General features: G+C 43.2%; 1 protein-coding gene across 10 annotated transcripts in view; it reads left to right on the top strand.

Moving 5' to 3' along the window:
• Positions 1-9477: 9477 nt before the first annotated feature.
• FAT1 (FAT atypical cadherin 1) overlaps positions 9478-23884 on the top strand; it is a 119032-nt gene continuing 104625 nt past the window's right edge. For 4 of the 10 annotated variants that reach the window (XR_005026606.2, XM_036894397.2, XM_036894391.2 and 1 more), the window contains exon 1: positions 12989-13006. Coding sequence is in view for 7 of the 10 variants with exons in the window: in XM_036894397.2 (XP_036750292.2) it covers positions 12992-13006 (15 nt within the window). In the remaining 3 variants the exon portion in view is untranslated. Of the gene's footprint in view, positions 9833-12327; positions 12478-12988; positions 13007-23884 lie in introns of those variants that run through there. The other 6 variants (XM_036894398.2, XM_036894395.2, XM_036894396.2 and 3 more) reach the window with 3 other exon arrangements.

Here is a 23884-nt window from a genome sequence, read left to right as displayed (position 1 = left end):
TCCATGCTCATGTTCTAGCACTTTAACACTTTCCAGAATCACCTTTAGGGTTATTAAGCAGATTGCTGGGCCTACCCCCAGAATTTCAGATTCAGTAGGTCATAGGTGGGACCCAAATTTTGCATTTATAACAAGTTCTCAGGTACAGCTTGCGCTGCTGGTCTGAGACCACACTTTCAGAATCACTGCTGTGTACTGACACCTTTATTTACAAGGAATATAGGCAAATAGTGTCCGGTAATAGCTGCCAAGAATCCACTCCCGTGGTTGCCAACAGCTGGTTTCAGAGAGATAATTAATAGCCCTGCTTGTATCATTTAGGGTCCCAACTGAAAACAGATGGCACACTGCAAATAGGGTAATTCCCTACAGCCAATAAGTGAATGTGCCAGCCTTCTTAGGCCCTGGGGTTTTGGACTGAAGACCTAATCATACAGGTAGAAAATTGAACTCTGCCCTTGTCCACACACATTCATTTAAAAGAGCAGACATAAGGTCAAGTTACAAGGTTACAACCATCAGTACACTAGCTGAAAGCCCCAAGTAGATACCCTACAGCGGTACACTCTGAAACTTGGTTTTCTTCTGTACTAACTTGGTAGCACTGCCCTTATCATCTCACTAATTCATCTACACTCAAAGTATGATGCTCATGTTTTTAACTACCTAAGAAAGCTTTCTGTGATCAACCGGACTTTTATCTAAGTAGTCCTATGTCCTTTCCTCTGACCTATGGCCCATTTCTCTACTATCTACTGTAACAGCTATTCTTTCTTCAATGCATATGCAGAGGGTGATTTTTATTTCTTTCCTTGTCTAGATCTGAGATCATTTCCATTCTTGCTACCCTCCATTTCTTCAAATACCTGTCAACAGGGTATTCAACAGACACACTTATAGTGTTAGGCCACAAATAATCTCTCTGTGGCCCTAATTACTATAGCTTTGCCCTTTTCTTACTTTTTGTTTTGGCATTAAATATTTTAATAGTAATATTAAAAAAGAACTTACATAAAATATTTTTAATTTAATAAGCACAAAACAAATACTATCTACCAGGAACCCATTCCCCATCTCAGGACTAGAATATTCCTGTACCTGCATGTGTCTCCCTTTCCCACGCACCAGCCTTCTCTCCTCAAGTAATCATTATTCTTTTCACAAACAAATATGCTGTATCTTATGTATATTCCCCTAAGCAACACATTGTTTGTTGGATTTTGAGCAAACCTCTATAATATCTTTTTCTCACTCCATATTCTGTTTCCAAGAAAAATTCGAAGTGTTACATGTAACAATAGAATGCTCATTTTCCCTGTGTAAATTTCATAGTATGAAGATGCTCCAATTTATGTATACATCTTCCTGTTGCTGGACTTGTGTGTGTTTTTTCTAGTTTTTCTTATCATGAACAAAGCTACTGTGAATTTTCTTGTAGAGATTGCCTGGTGTACGTTTTAGAATCCCTTGTGGATGTACTGAACCTAGTGGTATAATTGCCGGATTATAGGATATATGCAGATTCATTTTCACAAGGTAATACCCAATTGTTTTCCAAAGTAGGTGCACCAATTTACAATCCTACCGGTACTGTATGAGATCCCATTCAACCATATCTTCAGTACCTTTGATATGATCAGACATCTTAATTTTTGCCAGTATGATTTATGTATTATGATATTACCCTGAAGATTTAACTTTTGTTCCTGTAATAACTAACATTTAAATGACAATTCGCCTTACTACAGAGCATAATTCAACATGTACCATTTAAAAAGAGTTAGAAAATCCAGATCAATACCCTGCTATACTAATAGCATGACATATATGACATTCTAGAAGCCTTAACTGATACAATTTTGTATACACTTAAGTTTATCGCTAGTCAGGCTTAAGTATCATTGCAAATGACATAGAATAGTTGTTCTTGCATTTGGAGTTATATATTTACCAATTGACATCATTGAATAAAGTAGTGCCGGGAAACACTCAGGTTATTATTAACTCTCTCACCTACCAGGTACTTGGTATAGTTAAGGTAACTGTGGGTAAAAAGTGGGTTCCTTGCATCCCTCTTCGGTCGACCAGGCAAACTGGCCAGTTGTGTGGGACAGTCAATTGAATCCATAATTTCATGTCTAAAAAATTGCACACATCCACACAAAAAGGAAATATGAAGTCTCAGAAAATTTTACAAAATGCACTGCCCTTCTATACAAAAAAAGAAATAATTGCTTAACTCAACCCATGATTTGTGCACCTCACAAATAAAAGTTTTCCTTAAGAAAGGTCACGATTGGTGAACAAAACATGCTCATGGCTTTTATGTACTTTGTTCTTTTGACTTTGTTTTGGAAGAGCCATTTGTTGGTTTAGAGACCTCCAGATCTGTTCTGTCCCAAATGGAGGCCATTAGCCACTTATGAGTATTTAAAATTAAATGATTTAAAATTAAATAAAATTAAAAATTCAGTTCTTCATTTTGTACTAGTCACATGTTAAGTACTCAGCAGCACCATACAGGACAGCATAGATAGAGCATTTCCATCTTTACATAAAGTGCTTCTGGATAATGCTATTCTGGACGTTTTTCTACTCTATTTATATGGTTCTTAACATTCATGTATTACTTTAAAGTTTTCCAAGTATTTTCTCATCCATGCTTATACTGAGTCCTCACTGTATTATTGGTAGGAAACTATTATGCCAAATTTCCTTATCTATTGCTGAGCAACAACATCCCCCAAATATTAGCAGTTTAAAATAATAAACATTTATTATGTCACATACTTTCTGAGATTCAGGAATCTGGGAGCAGCTTAGCTGGGTGATCTGGTTCCTCATGATGCTACAGTCAAGATACCTGCTAGGGCTGCCATCGTCTGAGAGCTTGATTGGGGCTGCAGGACCCACTTCCGATCTCATTCATGTGGTTGTTGGAAGAAGTGCTAGTTCTCACCATATGGGCTTTTGGCTGGCCCCAGAGCAAATAATAGGAAAGAAAGAAAGAGAAGAGAAAGGGAATTCAGTGTCTCTTACAACCTAATTTCAGAAATGACATGTCATCACATCTGGCTTAATGTACTGTTCAACAGACCCTGGTTGGTAGAACGTGGGAGGAGACTACACAAAGGTGTGAATGTTGGGAGTTGGGGATCGGTGGGGTCCATCTTAGGTCCAGGTATCACATTGCTGTTTAAGAAGCTCAGTTACTTGACACACTCACACAACAGTAAATGTGAGAGGCAGAACGTTCACCCAACTCTGACTTTTAACTCTTTTCTTCCCCAGCACTTCACCTTTACCCATCTCAGTACTACCTCAACCTCCCTAAACAATTGGGCTTTTTTTTATATAAACCAATACCATAATAATGTTAATCTGCAAACATTACAGCTGAGATTCAAAGGGTCCTAGAGGCTTGATTAATAACAACCATTTCTCTCCTTTTCTTTACTTCTTCAGGAAAAAACAGGACAAGAGAGTAGAAAGAACAGAAAGAGCCTGCTACAGATAAACACTCTCTGCTTGACCAAACCCTAGACAGGTCTCTTAGCCCGTTAGGCCTTCCCCTTGGTGTCTATCCTTGGCAGGCCTGCACCACCCAGTTGTAGCAAGAATCCTATTAAGTTAGTTTAGTCAGGATCTTGCACACTGGATGTCTGCTCACATTTCCTCAACCCTACCATTGCCCAGGTAATATCTGATCACCTTGGCCTGCCTTCAGCAAGAATCCTGTCAGATCAGTTTAGCCAGAATCCTCTCTTACCACTGATGCTTCCTATTAGTGTTTCTCTGGCCACTGACACCGCTGCTTTGATCCTTGGCTATAAAGGCCTGCTTTTCCTTGTTTTGTTTAAAGTCGAGCCCAATCCCTCTTTTCTGCTGCTAAATGCCATTGCAGGAACCCCTACACCTATCACCACAGTGCTGAATAAAGTCTGCGTGTTTCAACAACTATCATGAATAATGTTTTTCTGCACTCTTCCAGAACAAACATGAAGTGAAGGGGAATAAATAAAAGGAAGATTACTGTGTTCTTTGTCTCCCCTACTCCTACCCACACAGGAAAAGAGACCCTTTACAAATCCTTGCTTAGAAAAGGGGCAGAGGCAATCTTTCTTCCTAAACACTCAAAACAACAAAGCTGACTTAAAAGATCATCTAATCTTCAACCACAGCACACCGTAATTAAAACTTTTTTTTGAGAGTTGTAATTTGAATAAAGGGCAAAGTGCGGACAAAGCAGGCTATGGTGAATAAACTGATTTCACTCTTTGGCTTGGTATGAGATCCTGGCCAACAGAGGTCCAATGGACACAAACCCCGAATGTCATGGATTTACTGACAGTGGGCATTCCAGATGACTGCTTTATCCTCTGGTAATTGTTTGAAATTAGGGTTTGGTAAACATTCACTGTAGATCACAAGAAATTATCTTTGGGATCCCTTACAAAGACATGGGGAAATATGCTAGGAAGGTTTTAGACATTGGAGAAGAAAGAACCATAGGAATGAAGAAAAATCTTTTAGTTGAACAAATACAATTTCATAGTCACATTTTCATCTTCATTCTGGAGGGAAAATGGGCAGTTTGCAAGACTGAATCATTTTGCACCTAAAAACTTTCTCTCCTTTAAGAGAGCTTCCAGTGGACCTTCCATCATGTCATTAGAGTCCATCTCAATTGACCAATGATTTGAGGAGGTACATCCATTTATTTTTTTTTCTTTGTACATTTTAAAAAAGGATTACTTAGCTGTGGGAGATGATGTCAGGTACAAGTAACCCAAGTCCTGATGCAATTCAGCTTACATAAGATGGAAATATATGCTCTCCCCCAGTTTGAGTTCAGATGGCATTCGGAGATACTTGATTCAAAGTGAGATCTTCGTCTGCCTTCCCTGCTGTAGGCCTCATCCTGAGGAGCACAGATGGCTGCGGTATTCCCAGGTACAACATCCTACCTGACAATGTCCACAGGGAGACAGAACACTTCTTGTGCATCTCTCTTAGGAGGGAGGAATTTTTTTTTCTTTTTCCCAGAAGCTCTAGCAAACTTCCTCTAACATCTCATTGGCTGCAGTTGGTCCACATACTCATGACCAGGGGTACAAAACTCCATTATGGGCGTAGGTAGGTCATCGATTAGAGAAAGGAATGTTGGGAGAATATTACAATTCTCATTTTCCAAATGGGATCCTCTTAGACCCTATATCAGCTGAGGTTTTATGATAAAAAATTCTACCAGGAAAAGGGATGGGATCTTCATAGTAAAAAACAAATATAGGTAGTATTTTCCACATTGTCATATGGGAAAGCATAAAGGAAAGGAGAGGAGAGAAGAGGAGGGGAGGGGAGGGGAGGGAAGGAAAGGAAAAGAGAGGGAGGGAAAGAGAAAGAGGGAAAGAAAAAGAAAGGAGGAAAGGAGGGAGGGAGGGAGGGAGGGAGGAAGGAAGGAGAATGGGAGAGACAAAGGAACTGTAATGGTTCCCAGCAGGAAGGTGCAAAGTCTCAACTGAAATGCTGATCATGAAATCCTGTGAGACAGTCCTCGTCAGAATTCATTGAGAATCACTGGTATGTATTTTTCTGCTTTTCAGACTAAACAAGTTAAAAAACAGACAATTATTTTGAATTGAAATGTGTTTTAGAGTCTATAGATCTACCTAAGAAAATAGGTAAACCAAACAAGTAATGGATGTATTACATATATATTCCTAAACACGATCAGTGATGCTCTTGTTCTGTGATTAAAGGACCCACTTTTACCCAATTTTTTATCCATACTTTGCGTAGCTACTAGAAAAAGGTATCTTCACCCAGCCATCATTGGACAGTTTTTGTGTTCTCCTCTTAGGTTGCTTAAACTGTTAATACTGCTCACAACAACAACTTTGGTTCAGAAAGGGTGCAAAGGAGGTGCAGGGTGGAAGAGTTAGTGTTTTATATCAACAAGAAAATAACTATAAGGCCGTGTTAGGCCAATATAGTATTTTGCTTTTGAGACAGCCAGCCCTGGCTTTCAGTCCCACAGGTGACCAGCATGAGTAACCTACGGAAACCTCCATTTCTCACCTGGAATATATCTCCTCCCACTAGGATATTAATTGCTAATACCTTACAAGATTTTGTAAGAATTATATGAGATGACGCATACAAAAAAAGTTGGAACTGAATCTAGCATTTGCAGAACCAAGGTTACTTATTATTACTGGTCCTCCAAAGCCTCATAGATGAGGCGGAGTGGTGGGTGAGAAGCAGTGGGTACATTTGAGAATAATGACATTGTAGTCATTATCAACATTCTTTTCTGGTATCTCTCACAACTGGTGAGGCAGTTTTTTTTTTTTTAAGATTATTTTAGAGATGTACCTTTATAAAGGAAAGTGAGACGTCCAAAATTCACTAATAACTAAACACATTAGATTCTAGGTATTTTAAGTTTCTGCATGATTCATTGCTTAACTGTTCAAAAAGAGAGACTTGGAATCCTTCAATCATTGAGCTGGGAAAGCACCACAAGAATTGTATTTGTCCAGCAAGATCTGTTCCCAAAACACTTGGGGGTGTTGATCTTATATCTGTAGGGACAGAAAGTCCACTTCATTTAAAAGTCTACAACCAGCCTCATCTACTGTTTTTCTCCTTAATATGAAGGTATACCTTGCCCATTTTCTCTTTGCTTTTTAATAGTTAGCCATCCAGTAGGTGATTTGTAATACCTCTAAATATTTTCCCAACTGGCTGTGGCATCTGGAATTTCACATTAGGATAAAATTGTATCACTACTGTTTAGGTTTCAGAAAGCCCTTGTTATACCGCACTTGGAAGGGACCAGGGATATTAACATACTCACACCCACAGTTAGCCACTACCGATTCTTATCAAATTGACTAGTTGTCTGTTCTAATGGCCCCTTGGAGAGTACAAGCAATCCCAGAAGAGAGCTGTATTTGCAAAGAGTAAAATAATTCCAAAATCAGAGGGAGTGGAGAGCGGGCTAAATAGCTTGTCACCTCCAGGAAGTGTATGAAGAAAGGAGGTGCAGGCTGGTGGGAAGGCAGTGAATAGGAGCTGGAGAGGGTGGGAGGCCAGAAGTCAGTCAGCCTACCTCTAATCACTTAATCCTAGGACTAGTCCTAAAAACGTCTTCTCATTCTTTCCTGATTTAAATTTAGTGATTTCCCCTAGTTTTCTTACTCAGTAATGAAAGAAAATAACTATAAGGCCACGTTAGGCCATATTAATATTTCTTAGTCAATAAGCACGCCTAATTCATTAAATTTTGAGTCCTTTATAATTTCACCTCACATATTCTTGTGACTTGATAAATATTTGTATTTGTGGAATGGGTGAATCCTGTGATTGCTTTTCTTTTTTTTTACTTTGGAAGTGACTCAATACTGGATGCATCAGAATTATAAAATGTGATTGTAGACTTCCAAAAACAACAGCAAAGTCTATTATAACAGTGCTGTCTGATAGACTCTGTCTTGATGAAAATGCTCTTTGATTGGCTCCTGATCAATACGGTTGCCACTAGTCACAAGTGGATATTGAGCACTTGAAATGTAGCCAGTGAGACCAAAGAATTGAATTTTATTTTCATTTCTATAGTCGCTTGTGGCTAACTGTGGTATTGGATGGTTCAGGCCTAGAAGTTTTGCTCAATGTTTTCTGCTCCCTGTGATAACTCCGAAAGCTAGTATAGCGGACCCAGTAGACTTGAACAGCAGCTTCTGGGGGAATTTATGTGTATCGTTCATGGGAACTTGTAAGATATGGTCAATTTCTGGACTTCAGCATTTTATTTCCGTAAAAAGGGTGAGCCTGCTTGCGTGAAATAAGTGCAGCCTGAGGCGCAGGGAAGACTGCCCTCTGGACTGACAGGCTGGAGGTCCTCCTCCCTCCTCAGGAATCTGACACCTTCCTGCTACCCGGGTCGTCTGGCTTCTTGAGTTCCTTTCCCAGCGCTCTGCACTCCCAACCTCTCTGTGTCCTCGCCTCTCTTCCAAATCAAAATGTACCTTGACTTATTTGTGATAATTCCCTTTGACTCTTCCTAATTTTATAGATGAGAAACCTGAGAGATGACGAAGAATAGGGACAGGTAAGAAAACTAGTATCAATTAACTATGATGTGCTTGCTAGACACTTTATATGACGCTTATTAAAAGTGCTGCCTGCATGAATGAATGTTATCTTCTTGACAAATGGTATTCAATAAATATTCTTGGAATCGATAAGTAAACAAATACTATTTACTGTGTGAAAAGGATATTACTCCCTTATCACAGATGAGGAAACTGAAATTTACAGACGTTATTATGACTTCCTCAAGGCTTAGCACACAAAATACTCCATCAATTCATCTTTTTTTCTGTCAACCATTTAACTCTTTGCCTTGTTTCCTGAGTCCTCGGGATTTTGCTCTTTACCTTTCAAAGAGAACGACCGGCTAAACAGACCAGTAGATTTACATCAAAGGCTGCAAATGCATTGCGGGAGCCGGTTCCCAGACCCTTCACCCTTTCCCAGGATCTTTGAATTTTAATGCCAACTTTCAGTATAGACAGTTGACAGCTCACAGAAATGGCTCCCTGAGAATTTCGTGCTGTTTAGGAGATTTTATTTTGGTACTTGAGCGGCATTTAAAAAATAGTCTACACAGCTATTTTCCTGTAGTCTGGATGCTTTAAAACGACGTATTCATTTATAAATTGAACAACAGTGCTTGCAGTTAGCCGAGTCTATATTACGAGCAGACGATTGATTTCGGTTGGCCCCTATCACTACGAACGACTTGAAAGAAACAGTAGAGATTGGCTCCTCCTCCACCTCTTCCCCACACCCCTCGGAACCTTATATGCTACAGAGTATAGTGTCTAAAGCGTAGGCGCTTTTGGAAAGGATCTGAAAATTAAAATATGACTATGTGATTTTCAACACAAAGACCTCAAATAGCGCTACAGCACAAGAGCTATTCAAAATATATCACATCCAGAGAAGTTGGAGGGCTGCAAAGTACAAGTCGTCCAGGCCGGTGTGCAGAGACTGTTCTTGCATCCTCCCTGCAAAAACCGGGCAGGCGACACGTCGCGACGAATTTCCGCTGCATTAGAGCCATCACCTGCAGTTTGAGGCGTGGGAAACGCTGCCGGAGGGGACTTGCAGGAAAGACCGCCGGAGAGGTGCGCGCAGCGGGGCTCGGGGCCGCCGCGGTGGTGTGAGTGCGGGGCTCGCCAGCGCCCGGCGGAGCCCGGCAGACGCCGCAAGGTAGAGCCGGGCACACGCTGCGCGGGAGGGACCTCGGCGGCCGTCGAGAGCCCGGCACAGCCTCCGGGCTCGCGGCAGCTCCTGCCCGGGAGGCGGACTCGCCGGAGAATCCCGTCGGCGCGGCGGGGCTGGGGGCCAGGCGGGGCGCTGACGTCACCTCCCCTCCCCCTGCGCCGCCGGGAGGGAGGGAGGGAGAGGGAAAGAGGCAGTGCTCCGCCGCAGCTCCCGGCTGCAACTCTGAAACTGGGCTGCTGGCTGCCTGGACATGTCCTGACAAACTTGGCTTCCCTTCGGCCCTCTCGCCAGCCCTCGCGCACTCTCCTTTCGCCTCCTTTTGGTGCTGAAGTTTCACGCAGGACGGACGCCTCTGGAGATGTGGCCACCTGGGTCCGGGCAGCGGGGGTGGTTCGCACTATCGTTGGGGACATGCTGAAGATCCGAGGGAGGCAAAGTTGGTACTTCAGACGCGGTTTTTAACACATACCCGAACAGCGTGGGGATTACGGAGCTGCCCACGACTTGAAAGCGAAGCACCGAGGACTCTGCTGAAGTGGTGAGTTGTTTAGTGCAAGCCTTTCGTATTTAGGTTTAAACGTAAATGAAATTACGCGGGGTGTTTGGCTCGCAGCTAGGGCTGGGAATCGTGTGTGTGCATCCTACAGGCTCTCCGGTTCGGCGAGCTGCACACCCCGCTGGCTGTGCATGGCTCGAGAATGAAAGATCAGTATGCATTGATTTTGGAATTCATCAAATACATACATAGCACTGTTGAAGAACTTGAAAAGCTATGATGTTTGTGCATTATTTTGAATGTAACTTACTGTAGAAATGGTGCCCAGGGAGGGCGAATCGCGGGCCGCGTGATCTGCAGTGGCGGAGCGCCCTCTAGCCCGCACACCAGGCAAGGCGCGCGATCCCTGCTTGTCCCAGGCCGACTGCGAACTTGGACCTGCCGGGCACTGCTGGGACGTGGGCGTGAGTTTTCCGCAGCCACCCTAGCCTTCATTTACCCCCGACTCTGACTCATTCTGTATCTAATTTCCAAATACCACCTCTGATGGTCTGGATGCAGAAGCCGTGCAGAGGGAATACGTTTTTCTTTGGGGGAACAGTCCCTATAGCCTCCTAATTTCCTAGAGCCTTTGGGGCAGGGTTAGGAGGGTCACCTACAGAAAAGACAAACATGGAAACTGACCTTCATTTATCTTTCTGTGAAGGTAATTCGATGGTAGCGAAAAGGCACCTCTATTTCGTTCATTTGGGGCTAAAGTATCAGTTAAAAACGTGGCAGCGCCGGGGTCTGAAATCTCCATCTCTGGCTCCTGGCTGTTCCTGTGGCGACAAAGTGCAACTTCTTCCAGGCAATTAGGTTTCGCAGTGAGCCTGGAAAATCGGGATTCCCAAACAGATGTTCTAGCTCGAGTAGCGCTGTTATTTATTAACGAGTGGTTATTTTCTCCAGGACTTTTTGTGCCATTTAAAAAACAGTTGTGATATGGTCCAGGATGGTGTCTTTTTACTTTTTACTGTTCTTTCCCCACCAACCTCCTACTTCCACAACTGTTGGCGTTCTTGTGTCCTGTTTTGTTGGGAGTTAGCATTCGACAAGGAGGGTAAAGCGGTTGAGCTTGGAGATCAGATCACCTACTTTCGAGGTGGCCCGTGTATGAAATTGACCTGTAACTTCGGGAGCGCAGTTATAGCCGTGGCCAAGTGTTTGGATGATGCCGTTTGTTGGGTGTACTGAATTTCTGTGTGTTCTAAATAATGTGCAGGGAATATATCACATACTCTTAGGGCTTCGAATCAGCACACTCATTATGCAGTCATTTTTTCCTTCCCAGCCATAACGTGCTAGACGCTTATTTTTTCAATTACCATCTTTAAGACGATTTAAGACGAGACGGCATTAACTTTGAACCAAGGAAATTCTGATTAGTCCTAGACTCCCTCTCCCCCATCTGCCTCTCAGCTCCCCTTCCAGCTCCCGCTGCGGATTCTGGGGAAATCAAGTCTCTTTGTCCACACAGTGTTTAAGTGTTCGAGCCCTCCAAACTTTCCAAGGTCAGGTCTGCCCTCTTCTTGGGGTTGTTTCCCAACGCCTGGGAGCACTCCGGGCTTCGGGTGCGTCTCCAGTGCGCGAGCTGGTGCCTGGAGCGCTGAGGATGGGCTCCCCGCCCTCGGACGCCGGCCTGCGAGCTCCGACGCCGGGAGAGTCCCCGGAGTGGGGCGTCTGGACGCCCGGGGCTTCCCCTTCTTCCTTGGGAGCATGTAGATTCACGTTGGACTGGGTCCAGTTTACTGGGTGGGCTTACCGGTTGTGAAAGCGCGCGAGGCGGCCGCTGCCTTTTGTCCCGCAGACGTGGGAGTCGGGGGTGTCCGCCGCGGGAGGCGGGCGTTGGGGTCGGGGAGATTATGGGGTCTAACAAAGAGGTTGCGGAGGAAGCGCTTTCATTTTCATTTAGTGTAGAATGAAGAACTATCCAAGTGCATTCTTTCTGAGATCTTTTGGAAGATTTTATTCCACCCAACCAATTGCAGACTCAGAAGTGAGGCATTCAAATACGCACATAAGAATTCCCCGTAGGTTAGAATCTACAGGCAGACCTACGAAACTTTTTCTTTAGCCTTGGCTGACTTTTTGTGGGGTGGGGGGAGCCAATGTTTCCCCTTTGCAAGCAGGAAACTGCATGTTAATTCCCTGCACGAATGTGTGTGCTTGTCATTACTAGTAACACCGACACTCGAGCAACCCCAGAGTGTACCCCGGGGTGTCGCAAGATCACCCTGCGCACTCGCTCGCACCCTTGCGAGTTGCTGGCTGCAGTAGCAGCAGGGACCTCTGAGCCGTGCCGGGGCATCGTTGCCCCGACCCGCGGGCTCAGGGTCTGGCCGCCCGGGAAAGTCAGCTCGAGTTTCCGCGAGGGAGAAATGAGCGCCGGCACTCGCGGGCGTGGCCCCGGGCGGAGGGATACACTTCTGGGCGGCGCGTGAGGCGCCGGTGCCAAGCCGGCCGTGCGGGCAGAGAGCGGCGGCGACCTCTGAGCTGGGCGCACGCAAAGCAACGTCGGGCCCGGCACCATGCGGACCTGCGAGTCCAGTGAGGTCCCCGGCGCATCCGATCCCCTCTCGGGGGCGCGCTGAGGCGACGGGGTACGCGCTCCCGAGAGTGCCGCCGCCACTTCGGCCAACTTTGCTGTAAGTTTCTTAGAAAGAAGTTGGGGCTGGAGGGCAGGTGGGCGAGGGGCGCTGCCGGTGCGCGGCCGGGCCGGAGGCGTCTGTGCACGGAGGCGTGCAGTTGGCTGCTGCGGGCGGGCGGGTTTTCCTGGGGGCTTTCCTCCCGCTGGAAGGTGGTTGTGCCGTGGCGCCCGCCCACTTGGAAAGTTCGGTCGTGGCCCTGGGATCGGGCGGCTCCGGGAGGATGCGGAGGCGGGGGTCGCAGGGGGTGGGGGATGACCCGCGACGTGACCGGAATGGTAACTGCAGAGCCGAGAGCTGAGGCTGCAGCGCCGGCCGCGCCGAGTCTGGTCGTGGAGCCACTGCTGGAAATCAAAGCGGCGGCCGCGCGCGGGCTCACCGGGCGGCTGGGAGGCCGGCGCCTCCGTGCGCCCCCGGCTGGGGAGCTTCACCCGTGCCCTCTGCTCTCCCTCTCCGGTGACACTCATGCCTTAATGAGTTCACTGATCATGCACCTGGCTTAATTCTTCAATTTATGAAACATTCACAGGTAGGTGAGATGAAAGAAGAGGCCAGTCGCAGTGAGATGGGATCTTTGAAATGGAGTCTTGAGTTTTCTCTCTCGGATGCTGCGTGCGCTCGAGTGCTGCGCTGAAGTTTCAGTACGAACTGGATGAATGTAGCTAGAATAAGCGCGATTGGTAAATTGCGATGCCAGACATTTGCAAAATGTGCTGTTTATCAGTGTTATTATTCTGGAAGAGAAACTTGGAAGATTTTTTTTTTTCTGAAAGAAATTCTGCCTCTGTACTGCTTTTTCTTACTCAAAGTGCTTTTTTCTAGGAAGCCAACTTTCTGTTGTCTATAAGATTACTTGTTTCCACTGATGTGAATTGCAGGGCTTTGAAAACAAGGATGCAATTGTATGTATTAGGAAAGTAAACTCATAAATATTTTCTGTGCAGTTCAAGTTTCTTTGTGGGTCTTTTTTTTTTGCATGTGTTTGAACTATGGCTTCATTAAGTAGCTTTTGTTAAGCAACTCCCTGGTGCCTAGTAAAGGACTTTTTTAAATTGGATTTTTATAGTAACTATTAAAGTTGTAAAAGACTTAAAAGGCATAATGATCTTCAGTCATTTATCTTTTACAAAAGCAGATTCTAAATATATTCAGAGATATGTTTCAATAGAATTAAGGTATCTGCACTTGTTGAGTCTAGGTAATGGCAGTGTTTTTCCATGTTACTCTTAACCTTGTGGTTGTTATCCAGCACACCCACCTGTTACAGTTACTCATGGAAATGTGTTTCTTCAGGTGTATGTTAATCGTGATATTTGACTTTTTCTTTTTTCCTTTAGAAGGACAGCTCTGGTTTCACAGTTAGAATTATTGTCTCTCTTCCCTTGTTACTTCTTTAAACTTTGAGATGGATGCAAAAATAACTGGGAACATTACATAATCTTTGAAAACAACAATTGCTATAACTTAAGCTGTGCCAAATACAGTATACATGGTGTGACATGGTAAGTTCAGTGTAAGGTTTGATTTGAATAAAGTGTGTATCTGTGTAACCCATTTCTTGAAAAAATGAATATTGTAAATGAGCCAAATTCTTTGTCCCTCTGAAAGGAAGTGAGATTGTTAGAGGACTTAATAAAGTCATTCAGGTTACCTGTGTATTAATTTGTATCTCTTAGTCACTAGAAGCGTATCCCTAGAGGACTCTCACCATGTTAATTTAATACATTATTTAAATCCATGTTATGGACAGGTGCCAAAAGAAGAATCTAAAATTACTTGCAAACTAGTACTGTTTGCATTCCCAGGATCCTCTGCCTTTTTAGTGTATGTCCTTAGATTGAATTCTTGAGGCACCTTTGAAGAAGTCATTTCTTTGGATGTTACAAGTGAAGGGATCTTCAGATGACTTTGACTGTTACCAAGTCTACCAGCACATGTTTTCCTCCCAAGTTTGGCTGATTTTTACCTAGAATCAATAAGCTGAATCAAATTAGTGCATTATTGTTGCATTAAATGTCTCAGTGGCCTGATGATCTGAAGGACTTGATTTACTAGCAGGAAGCCATAAGCCAGGTGTCTGTTTAATCTTTACTAGTGGAAAATTGCAATAGATAAGCTTTCTTTTGACTAGATTACATAGAAGATGAAGTCAGACTGTCTTTTCGTCTCAGTTGCTCAATTTGCAAGTGTTTGCAGGCACAGGAAAGGAGTTTTTGAAATGAATGAAGCAGGTAATTAATTTAAGATCAGAAAGTTGCCATTTCTCTTCTCATATGTGAGAGGAGCTTTTTATTTAAAAAATGAATTTGATCAGATGAGGAATCTGCATATTGCCCATTTTCAACCTTAAAAAATATTCGTCTCTTCTTTAAGTCCCAGATTTGAATATATTGCCAAAATTCTTGCTCAATTCCAAAGGCTTATTATATGTGTGGCAATAAATCTATAATTAAACGTCTTCTGCAAACTACCTAGGAAAATCAGTAATTGTTTAATCCTGAACCTTCATAGACTATTTAGGCATAGGGCTTCCAAATCGGCTCTGCAGTACAGACACTGAATTGGCGCCACCTGTAGTCAATTTGGAAGCATTCTGAGGTGGGTGGTGACCTCTTTCTGAGCTGCTGGCAATTAGAGCCGTCTCCAGGACAGGGTGGTGTCTCAAGAGTGTGAGGAAGCAGAGCCACCATGTTATCTTCAGGAAAAGGGTTGATGGTTCATCATCACTGCTTCTGTAATCCTGTTTTCACTTGACTTGCAACTTGCCTTTTTTTCCTTGTGTAGGTAGAACAGCAAATTTATGACCTGGGCGTATACATTAGTTTATAAAGAGAGGGGGGATAATTTTTCTGGGCAAGGGTTAGGAAGAGAAGGAAAGAAATGTTGAAGAGAAAGGTGAAAATAACTAAACTATGTGAGGAGTGAAGGGCAGGAAAAAATAAAATAGCAAATTTCATTATCTTTTAGAAGGGGAGGGAGGGGTGGAGTGTTAAAGTGTAGAACCCCCACCACTAGGTGGGGTCATTGGCTTAGGACAGCTTGGTTGCTTCAGGCCTGCAGGACCTCTACCTTTTTGGGTTGAAATAGGATGTAATATTGGGAGATTAAATTTGCAAAGTAGGTAGAGGTCAGATTATCAAAGGTGTTTAATACAAGGCTAAGAAGAATATACTTAATCAGCAGGCCGAGGGGAACACTGAATGTTTGCAAACTAGGGAATACTACTACAAAGAAGTTTTAATGAGATGAATTTGACTTTAGTGTAGAGGCTGAATGGTATAGGAGCCAGAGGCTGTTTACACGCTATGCTTGAGCAAAGACAAATATGAACTAAGTGGCAGCGGCCTAAATGGAAAGGGAACAACTTTGAGAAATTGAGAAAGAAAAAAATGTCAAGTCTAGGTAACTTTTTAGATACAGAGGTTTGGCAGATAAAAATAAAAGAACATAGAAGTCCCGAACTTTTAGATTGTGTGTGTGTGTGTGAGTGTGTGAGAGAGAGAGAGACAGACAGACAGACAGACAGACAGAGACAGAAGGTGGAGGGTGTGTATCTGGAAGGTAGGAGGTTGTAAAGATTGTACTCCAATCTTTAATTTTTCAAATAAAGAAGTGGAACTCAGTAACTTCCTTGAATTTACACAGTTGATTAGTGCCAAAGCTGGGGCTACATCACAGGTTTTCTGTCTCTCAGTCCCTTCTTTTCTCTTTGATTCCTTAGATTGCAGACCTGGACATTGGGGATGAGCTGAAACTCTTCACAGACATAGGAAAGTCTAGCTAGGGAACTTTTTAGGGGGGGGGGTGACAAGGCCACATAACTTCGGTCTGGTGGTGTCTCAGGAGTGTTCTTTGGCACCGGAGGGAATGTTCCCTTTATGACTAAGGCATAGTGGATGAGATTTTGAAGGGTGGTAATATGTGCTTTTATGAAAGGAGTTGGAAGACAGAAGTTTGTAATGAGCGACTTCAAGGAGAGTCAGTGTAGTATACAAAAGAGTATTGAAGAGAATCAAGAAAATTTAGTGTCATTCGTCCTTCCCATGTTACGGATCACTTCTTTGTTCTAGGCAGTCTGCGACAATGGAAAGGGTGCAAGAGTATTGTGGGGGGGGAGGGTGAGTAGTGTCACATGTGACATTAGGTCAAGGAAAGTGAGTACTGTGAAAAGGTCATTTGATTTGACACCAGAAGAAGCTGTTCGTGCTGCCGGGAACCTGAGGGTCTGAGGTCACGTATTTGCAGATAAGGGTAGATATGATGTCTTTAGGGAGAGGGAAGTCAATGTAGCTCTGAGAAACTACTTTTTTGGAACACTATGCCAGTAAAAGAAAGAATGTGTTAGGTTGGAGGAAATGAAGGTTTGAATGAAGTTTATTTTTAAGCAGGGAGGCATCCATGTGAATTTGTAGACTCTGCAAAAGGGGGCAGTAGAGAAGAGGTCATCTGAGTGTGATGTTCAATTTTGAGGGATAATTTAGGAAGAGCTGTAGAAGAGGTAGAATTGTATAGCATCAAGGGTGTCTGTTTGTAGCCTGGGTAGGTCCCACCTCTTGTGAGATGTGGGCAGACAGAACAGGGGAAGAGAACATTTTAAGGAGAAGGGGAAGTGGGACTTCCTGCAGAGGTGGGACTTCCTGCCTGCTAATTTCCATTTACTTCCTGTACATAGAATATTCACATTCCTGATCCATTAGTTAGTGAAATGCCTGTGTGTGTGTGAACGTCAATACACAACATCATCCTTTGGTCCGGTAATAAAACCTTGCTAGTTTGGAAGTAGAAGTAACCACTGTTAATTACTGGCTAACCTGCCAAAACATTTAAATGACTAATGTTTGCAGAGAAAACTATATTAGGTGAGATGATCTTATGCAGTGTGTTTATTGAGCAACTCTGGGCAGCATTTGCCTGGTGAGGGTGAAGAGACAGTGGCTGGAGGAGGAGTTCCATAGTGTGGTCACGCCTCGCATGTGACGAGAAGCCAGTGAGGAACTAGCGCAGCAGGGGGATGCCCAGCCTAGCCAGAAGTACACACGCAGCCTCCATTCACCCCATTCCTGTCTTCTGTGTCAGAGTAGCACAGAACAGCTAGAAACAGTCAGTCATCTGCAGATGCCCACGGACATGTTTTATAGGCTTATATAGTAGGTAAATTACATAGTATATTTTATATGGAGGCTATTTAAAAATTCAGAATTCTGTGTAACTTTCTTCAGGGCAAGAAAACCTTTTAAAAATTGCTCTGATTAAATAAATCAAGTAAATGCTGAAGTTTTTTTAAGTTCCGAAGAGTTATAGTGTGCTGAGAAATTTGTAGCTCTGCACTGTCAGTATCAGTTGTCTGAAGACTGGTTTCAGTTAAACTGGAATAAGTTGTTGATCATTTGAAGGCAATAATTAAATTCCGTTATTGCTAAAGCAGGCTTACTGCAGCTCCATTCAAAACTAACATGCAGAGTTATTAGAAGTAGTTAAATGGCACTTATGAAGCCTAAGACTTGTGTTCAATTCTGGGTTCATGGCTGCCCCCTCCCCTATTTTTACTGAAAAACATATTAAGATGGCTTAAAATGCACCCAGAAAATAAGACATACCCATTAATGGCTCAGTATAACAAAGTTTTTATAAGTGCTGTCTGTCGCTATTATAACTGAGTAGAAAAATGCAGATTTTTTTTTTTCTGTTGCAAATGTTATCTGGAAGCTGTGAACTGGTTATAGTGGAGTAACAAACAGGCTTTCTTAGTAAGATATAATTTTTTTTTTTTACTCCTATCAAGTGATTTTAGATCTCATTAAACATTTAATATACAGTATTTTTTAAAAAGGATCAGGTACATTTCTTATATTGTTTTTTGACAACTTCATGACATTTTTCTTTGGAAGTATAGTTCTCTGCCTTGCAATTTAGACATCTTTAAAAAATACTTTTAAAATGTGACACCATTCAAATGGGACAGTAAGCTCTGAATTTCAGTAACACATTCGTTTCTAGTGACGCATTCACTGATGCTGATATAAAATGGGAGTGTTCAGGAGAACACGAGGGGGAACACCCAAGTCCTTAACTTGAATACTTCCGTGCATTTTTACCATCACACGTAGAATGGCAAGCTGAATTTTGTTTCCCTACTGCACAGAGGGCTAGAACAAATAATGACACGTGTAAACAATTATGACCCAAATAATAAAGACACCATTTAATAGGATTTATGCACATGTGATGCTATGTCCCACCAAGTTTCCTGTCTCCAAAGCATAGGAAATGCTTCTGCATCTCCAGCCTTATATCTAAATATTTGAGTTTATGCAGGTAGGTCCTCTGCTGGGGCCATGTTGTTTTGTGAAGAATGTACAGTCATAGTAATTGACTGGAACACTTTCTGCAAAGGTCTTCCTAATGAAGAAATATGAGCATGCTAATGTCTGATTTCTACTAGAAAATTATTTTCCTCGTTTATAGATTTTTCAGGAATCTATACTAAAGATATTACAGCTTTGGACCTGAGGCCCTTGTCCCTACAGGCTGAACTAAGTAAACAGCCTTTGTTTTTGCTTTGGAAAATGCGTAAAAGAAATCCTATTTTATTGTGAGTTCAAGGCATGTGATTGCCTTCTAAATATCAAAGTGTAGCCTTAGGCTAAAATGGCTATGGAGTTTAATTGTCATAAACATGAACTCCAGGTAATAATGCACTTTTTAGATGAAACGGTAGTATCTCCCCCTCCCCACCCACTTCAGCTTTACTGTGTCTTTTATATAGAGTAACAGCCGTAGTTTTTTAGATCGGGGTATTTTACAGTGAAACCTGAGTTCAGAGATCCTTGGTTACATTACTGTGAGGTTAACAATGACTCCTAAAAAGTGAATTATTATTATTTTTCCTGATCAAAAGAGTTGCATTTACTAGTTGGTTGTAATTACAGTGGCCTTCTGGTTGCCACGTTTGCAGAATAAATGCAAGGTTTTCAAAGGTCTCATTTACACACGTGGTCTAGAAAGTGTACTACGGCAGCAGTGTGTCCTCTGGGAACTCTGGTGGGTGGGCTGTGAGAGGCGGCCGCGGTGTTTGGGAACCAGTGGAGAGCGATAAATGGGTGGTGGCTCAGGCTGTGGTCAGACTGAGTGACCAAGATGTCTTGGGCAGAGAATCAGCTGCAGTACTGTGACGTGGTGGGCCTCTTCCTGGTGACCTGGCTGGTGAGAGGGGGTCCAGGGCCTGTCACCAGTGGTGGGGGCAGCATGGAGCCAGCTGGCATTAGTTTGTTATCTTTAGGTCTCATGTTAGGCTTCACATGTTCAAAAAGACTGACTGACTTATCATGTCTTTGTCCCTCTTTCTGGCTTCTCCTACCTCGTTAACTCATTCTTCTCCTTTTCTGCCCTTCACGTCTTGGGGAGCAACAGGGCTCTGTCCTGGGTCTTCTTGTCTTCTCTGCGCTTGCTCCTTGGTGATCTCATTCAGTGTTGTGGTTTTAAGTAACACCAGTATTGCGGCAGCCCTCCAGGCTGGACCTCTCCCCCCACTTCTTACTGCCCGCTTGGATAACAGTGCGCATTTTCACCTTAACACGTCCAAATCTGGACTCCTGATCTTCCTCCCTGGAACCTGTCCTCTCAGTCTCTCCTCTTTCAGTGCCTGGCTGCTCATTTCTCCTTGCTCAGCACCCAGTCCCTGGGATTTTCTTCTGTATCCCTCTCTGCCTCTCTCCTCCTGCCTCTGTCCCTCCAGGTCATCAGCAGATTCTGAAAAAGGTGCAGAATTTGCTTGCCACCCCCCGCTGCCTGCGCCATCCTTGGGCTGAGCCCCCGAGGCCCCTGCCCTCTCCGGGGGCACTGGTCTGACTGGCTCCCTCCACCTTTTGCCCTGGCTTCTCTCTCTTCTCAGGACCAGGGCCAGAGTGACCCTTTTACTTAGAGCACGTCTCTCCCTGTTGGAAATCCTCAAGTGATTTCTCATTTTGATTATAATAAAATCCCGAAGTTGTAAAAATCATCCTCATCCATGAATCCGTACCGATTTAAAGAAATGATTGAGTAAATACATAAACAGAGAGACTCGGCAAACTCCCTTATGAAAGATATCTAAATAAATTCTGCAGCGTAGCTCTCCCCTCCTTTAGGCTGCTCACAGTGACTTGCCCCCAAAGCGCACGGTACAGAGAGGCCGCAACGTGCCCTCTGTGCGGAGAAACCTGGCGAGCGCTGCATCAACCCAGCGAACGCGGTCAGCATCCACGAGCCAGGGGGGTGGGATCTGAGGAGGATGGCACTCTGCCTCTGTGGTCCTCCTCCAAAACCCATTGTCCCCACCTAATCATGAAGGAAACATCAGACAGTGGAAAGACTTTCTCCCGAATACCTGACCAGCCCTTCTTAAAACTGTCAAGGTCATTGAACACAAAGCAATTCAGACCTTTTTACAGCCCTGAGGAGCCTGAGGACATTTGATGACTGAAGGCAGAACTGCACCTTGGATCCGATCCTGGGACAGAATGAGGGCGTTAGGGCTCAAGTAATGCCAATGTGGTGGTAGGTGTCCCATGGTTATGATACCTGTACCGTAATAACGTGAGATGTTAACAATAGGGGAATCTGTCTTCATAACTTCTCTAGAAATCTGAAAGTATTCTAAAATTTAAAGTTTATTTAAAAAACCCCTCCCATCGTGCTCCCCCATCACCCGCTGTGCCCCAGCCACAAGGAGCTTTTTGTTGTTTCTGGAACTAGTGCTTCTCAACTGGTGGTGATTTTGAGTCTCCAGGGGACATTTGGCAGTGTCAGGAGGCATTTTTGGTTGGGGGAGAGGGAAAATGATACAGGCTTTTTGTGGGTGAAGATCAGGAATAATACTATAATATCCTGCTGTGGCTGGGACAGTTCTCCGTCTCCACCCTCCTGCCAACCGTAAGAATTATCTGCCCCAAATGCCAATAGTGCTGAGGTTGAGAAACACTGGTCCTTTTGAATTTAGGGTTCTCCCTTCACTTTCTTGGCCGGTCTCTTGCTCTGCTTTCTTTTTCTTCCTAGAACTTAACCCATCCGATAAACTCTTTCTTTAATGGTTTGTCTCTCCCCAGAAAATGTGGTTTCCATGAGGATTTGTTGGTAGTCACTTTTATATCCCAGGTGTCTGTTTCTGTCCCCAATTTTTCCTGACACATAGTAGGTGCTTATTAAGTATTAGTTGAATGAATGAAAGAATTGGTGAAGGGAGTGAATGACTGAGAAAGATAATGCATACTTATGCCAAAAAATTCCGTGAAAATGTAAACATTCCCCCTGTTGCCTATTCTGCAGAAGTTATCACTGTTAAGAGTTTACTTTTATCAGTCCAACATTTTTCTATCCATTTTTAAGCACATTCCTGTACTATGCACACTGTTTTATCTCCACTGCCCCACCTTGTTTTTAACAATAAATGGGATCAATTTTGTTTTTCCTGTTAATGTATCTGGACGTCTTTATGTATCATCGTGTAGAGTGTGGTCTTACTGTTTTTAATTAATGGCTGCCTAATATTTTGTATATGGAATTAAGCAAAAGCAATTTAATTGCTTGCAATAGAATCCTGGTGTAATACTTTGTAGTACAGTGGATAGTAGTAATATGTCGCCTAAAACAAAAAACAATGCTTGTTTAACATCATCTTTTTAAGTGTTCTTTAAAGCGTTTAATTTATATATATATTTTTATGCCTCATTTGTAAGCACCTTGGGCTGAGGCTCTCCATCGTTCAGAAGTCTTGACCTCCATGTGCCTTATGTGGTCTGTCCTGCAGCAGCCTCCTGGTACCTGTAGGTTGAGTTGGAAGTTTTCACTTGTTTTGATAAAATTAGTGGATTGTTACATAATAAATTTCCCAGAGTATAAGAACTGTTGACCAAATTAAGAGAGAATTCTGGGAGGAATTGTTGCCTTCATTTTGTTTAAATGGTAGTTGTTTTCCTAGAGGCCAAAATTCTGTCTAATTTCCTGACATTGTCTGCTGACGGGAAGGCATGGTGGCTAAAGAACGAGTTAGGGGGCCCAGCTTGACTGTGATTCGGTATCAGTTCAGCTCCTAATAGCCTTCTGTGCATCAGGTCTTTTCTTTTTCCCTAACAGTATCACTAATGGGGCAAAGTTGGCAGCCACGGAGTTAAGATACTGTAAATGAATGTTGCCATACTAATTTCAGCCTGGCTGTTAAACCAGCCCTCCAGCCTGCTGCCTTTCTCACTTTGGGTAGCATTCCTGTGTCTGGAATATTCATTTGAGAGTTAACTTTGCCAAGGGCACTGTGCTTTGCTCTTCTGACAGTGCTGGGATGTTTTGTGACACTCCACTGATTTACAAGATGAATTTGTTAGCATTTAGGAGAGCAGTTGGTGTGAAAAATAAGTGGCCCACTCCCTGTCCCTGACATGCCTCAGCCCCACGGACTCACCCTGCCGCCTTGATGGGTCCTGTCTTTAGTTCAGGGTGTGTGTGTGTGTGTGTGTGTGTTCGTGTTCCTGTGTGTGTGTGTGTTCGGGTGTGTGTGTGTGTGTGTGTTCGGGTGTGTGTGTGTGTTGTGTTGTGTTCAGGTGGCAGCTCAGTGCCCCCAAAACAGCAGACACAGTGAACACTAGTTGGTGACAGCACTGGTGATAAAACATGGCTGGTGAGATTTGCTTCGCTGACTTGGAGACAGAGGAAGTTCTATTTGACTTCAAGCTTCTGGTTTTTCTTCTGTAAACCCTTTTTGGGCTCATGTTAGTGGTTCAGAAATGATCTCATTATCAAAATGATATTTTAATATCTTTAAATAGTTGCATAGTATTCAATGCCACAGTAAACCCTTCCATTGTGTACAGGGTGAGCTTAAGCATTCTTACAAAGAAATGATGTTATTTCAGGATTAATTTTGAAATGGGATTATAAGCTGTCATTACCCAGGTCACAGAAAACTACTGTTGAGATGTCTTGGTGCTGCTCTGAACCTGCCATCCTCAGGATACTGTAGTTGCAATTAAATTTGTGTGCTTGTGAGCATTTGATTTATTGTGTGTAAATGTAAGCAGCATTCATTATCTTTTTAAGAATTGCTTATATTTGCCTTGAGGACTTAAATATAATACGATTTAATTGTTACAGTTTTCAGACTTCCATCTGATGCTCCTTGGTTTTTTACCTTGAGTCATTGAAGTGTGAAAGTTTTTAATAAACTTAGTAATTTTAATATGCCTAATTCTACCACTTAGGCATATTAGAGGAGGGTTGATGGTTATTGGAAAACAGAAAAAAAAATCTTAATCCACTGCATTTATTCATATTCCATACAGATGGAAAAAAATGCCTTATTCAAATGTAAGGTCTAAAACAAAGTTTAAGAGAAAAATCTACACTTTCTCATTTGTTTTATGTCCCCCTGAGTAATGGT

The sequence above is a fragment of the Manis pentadactyla genome, chromosome 7, assembly GCF_030020395.1.
Source record: "Manis pentadactyla isolate mManPen7 chromosome 7, mManPen7.hap1, whole genome shotgun sequence".
NCBI lineage: Eukaryota > Metazoa > Chordata > Mammalia > Pholidota > Manidae > Manis > Manis pentadactyla.
The sequence above is the reverse complement of the archived record's forward strand: the minus strand, read 5'-3'. Positions and strand labels throughout refer to the sequence as shown.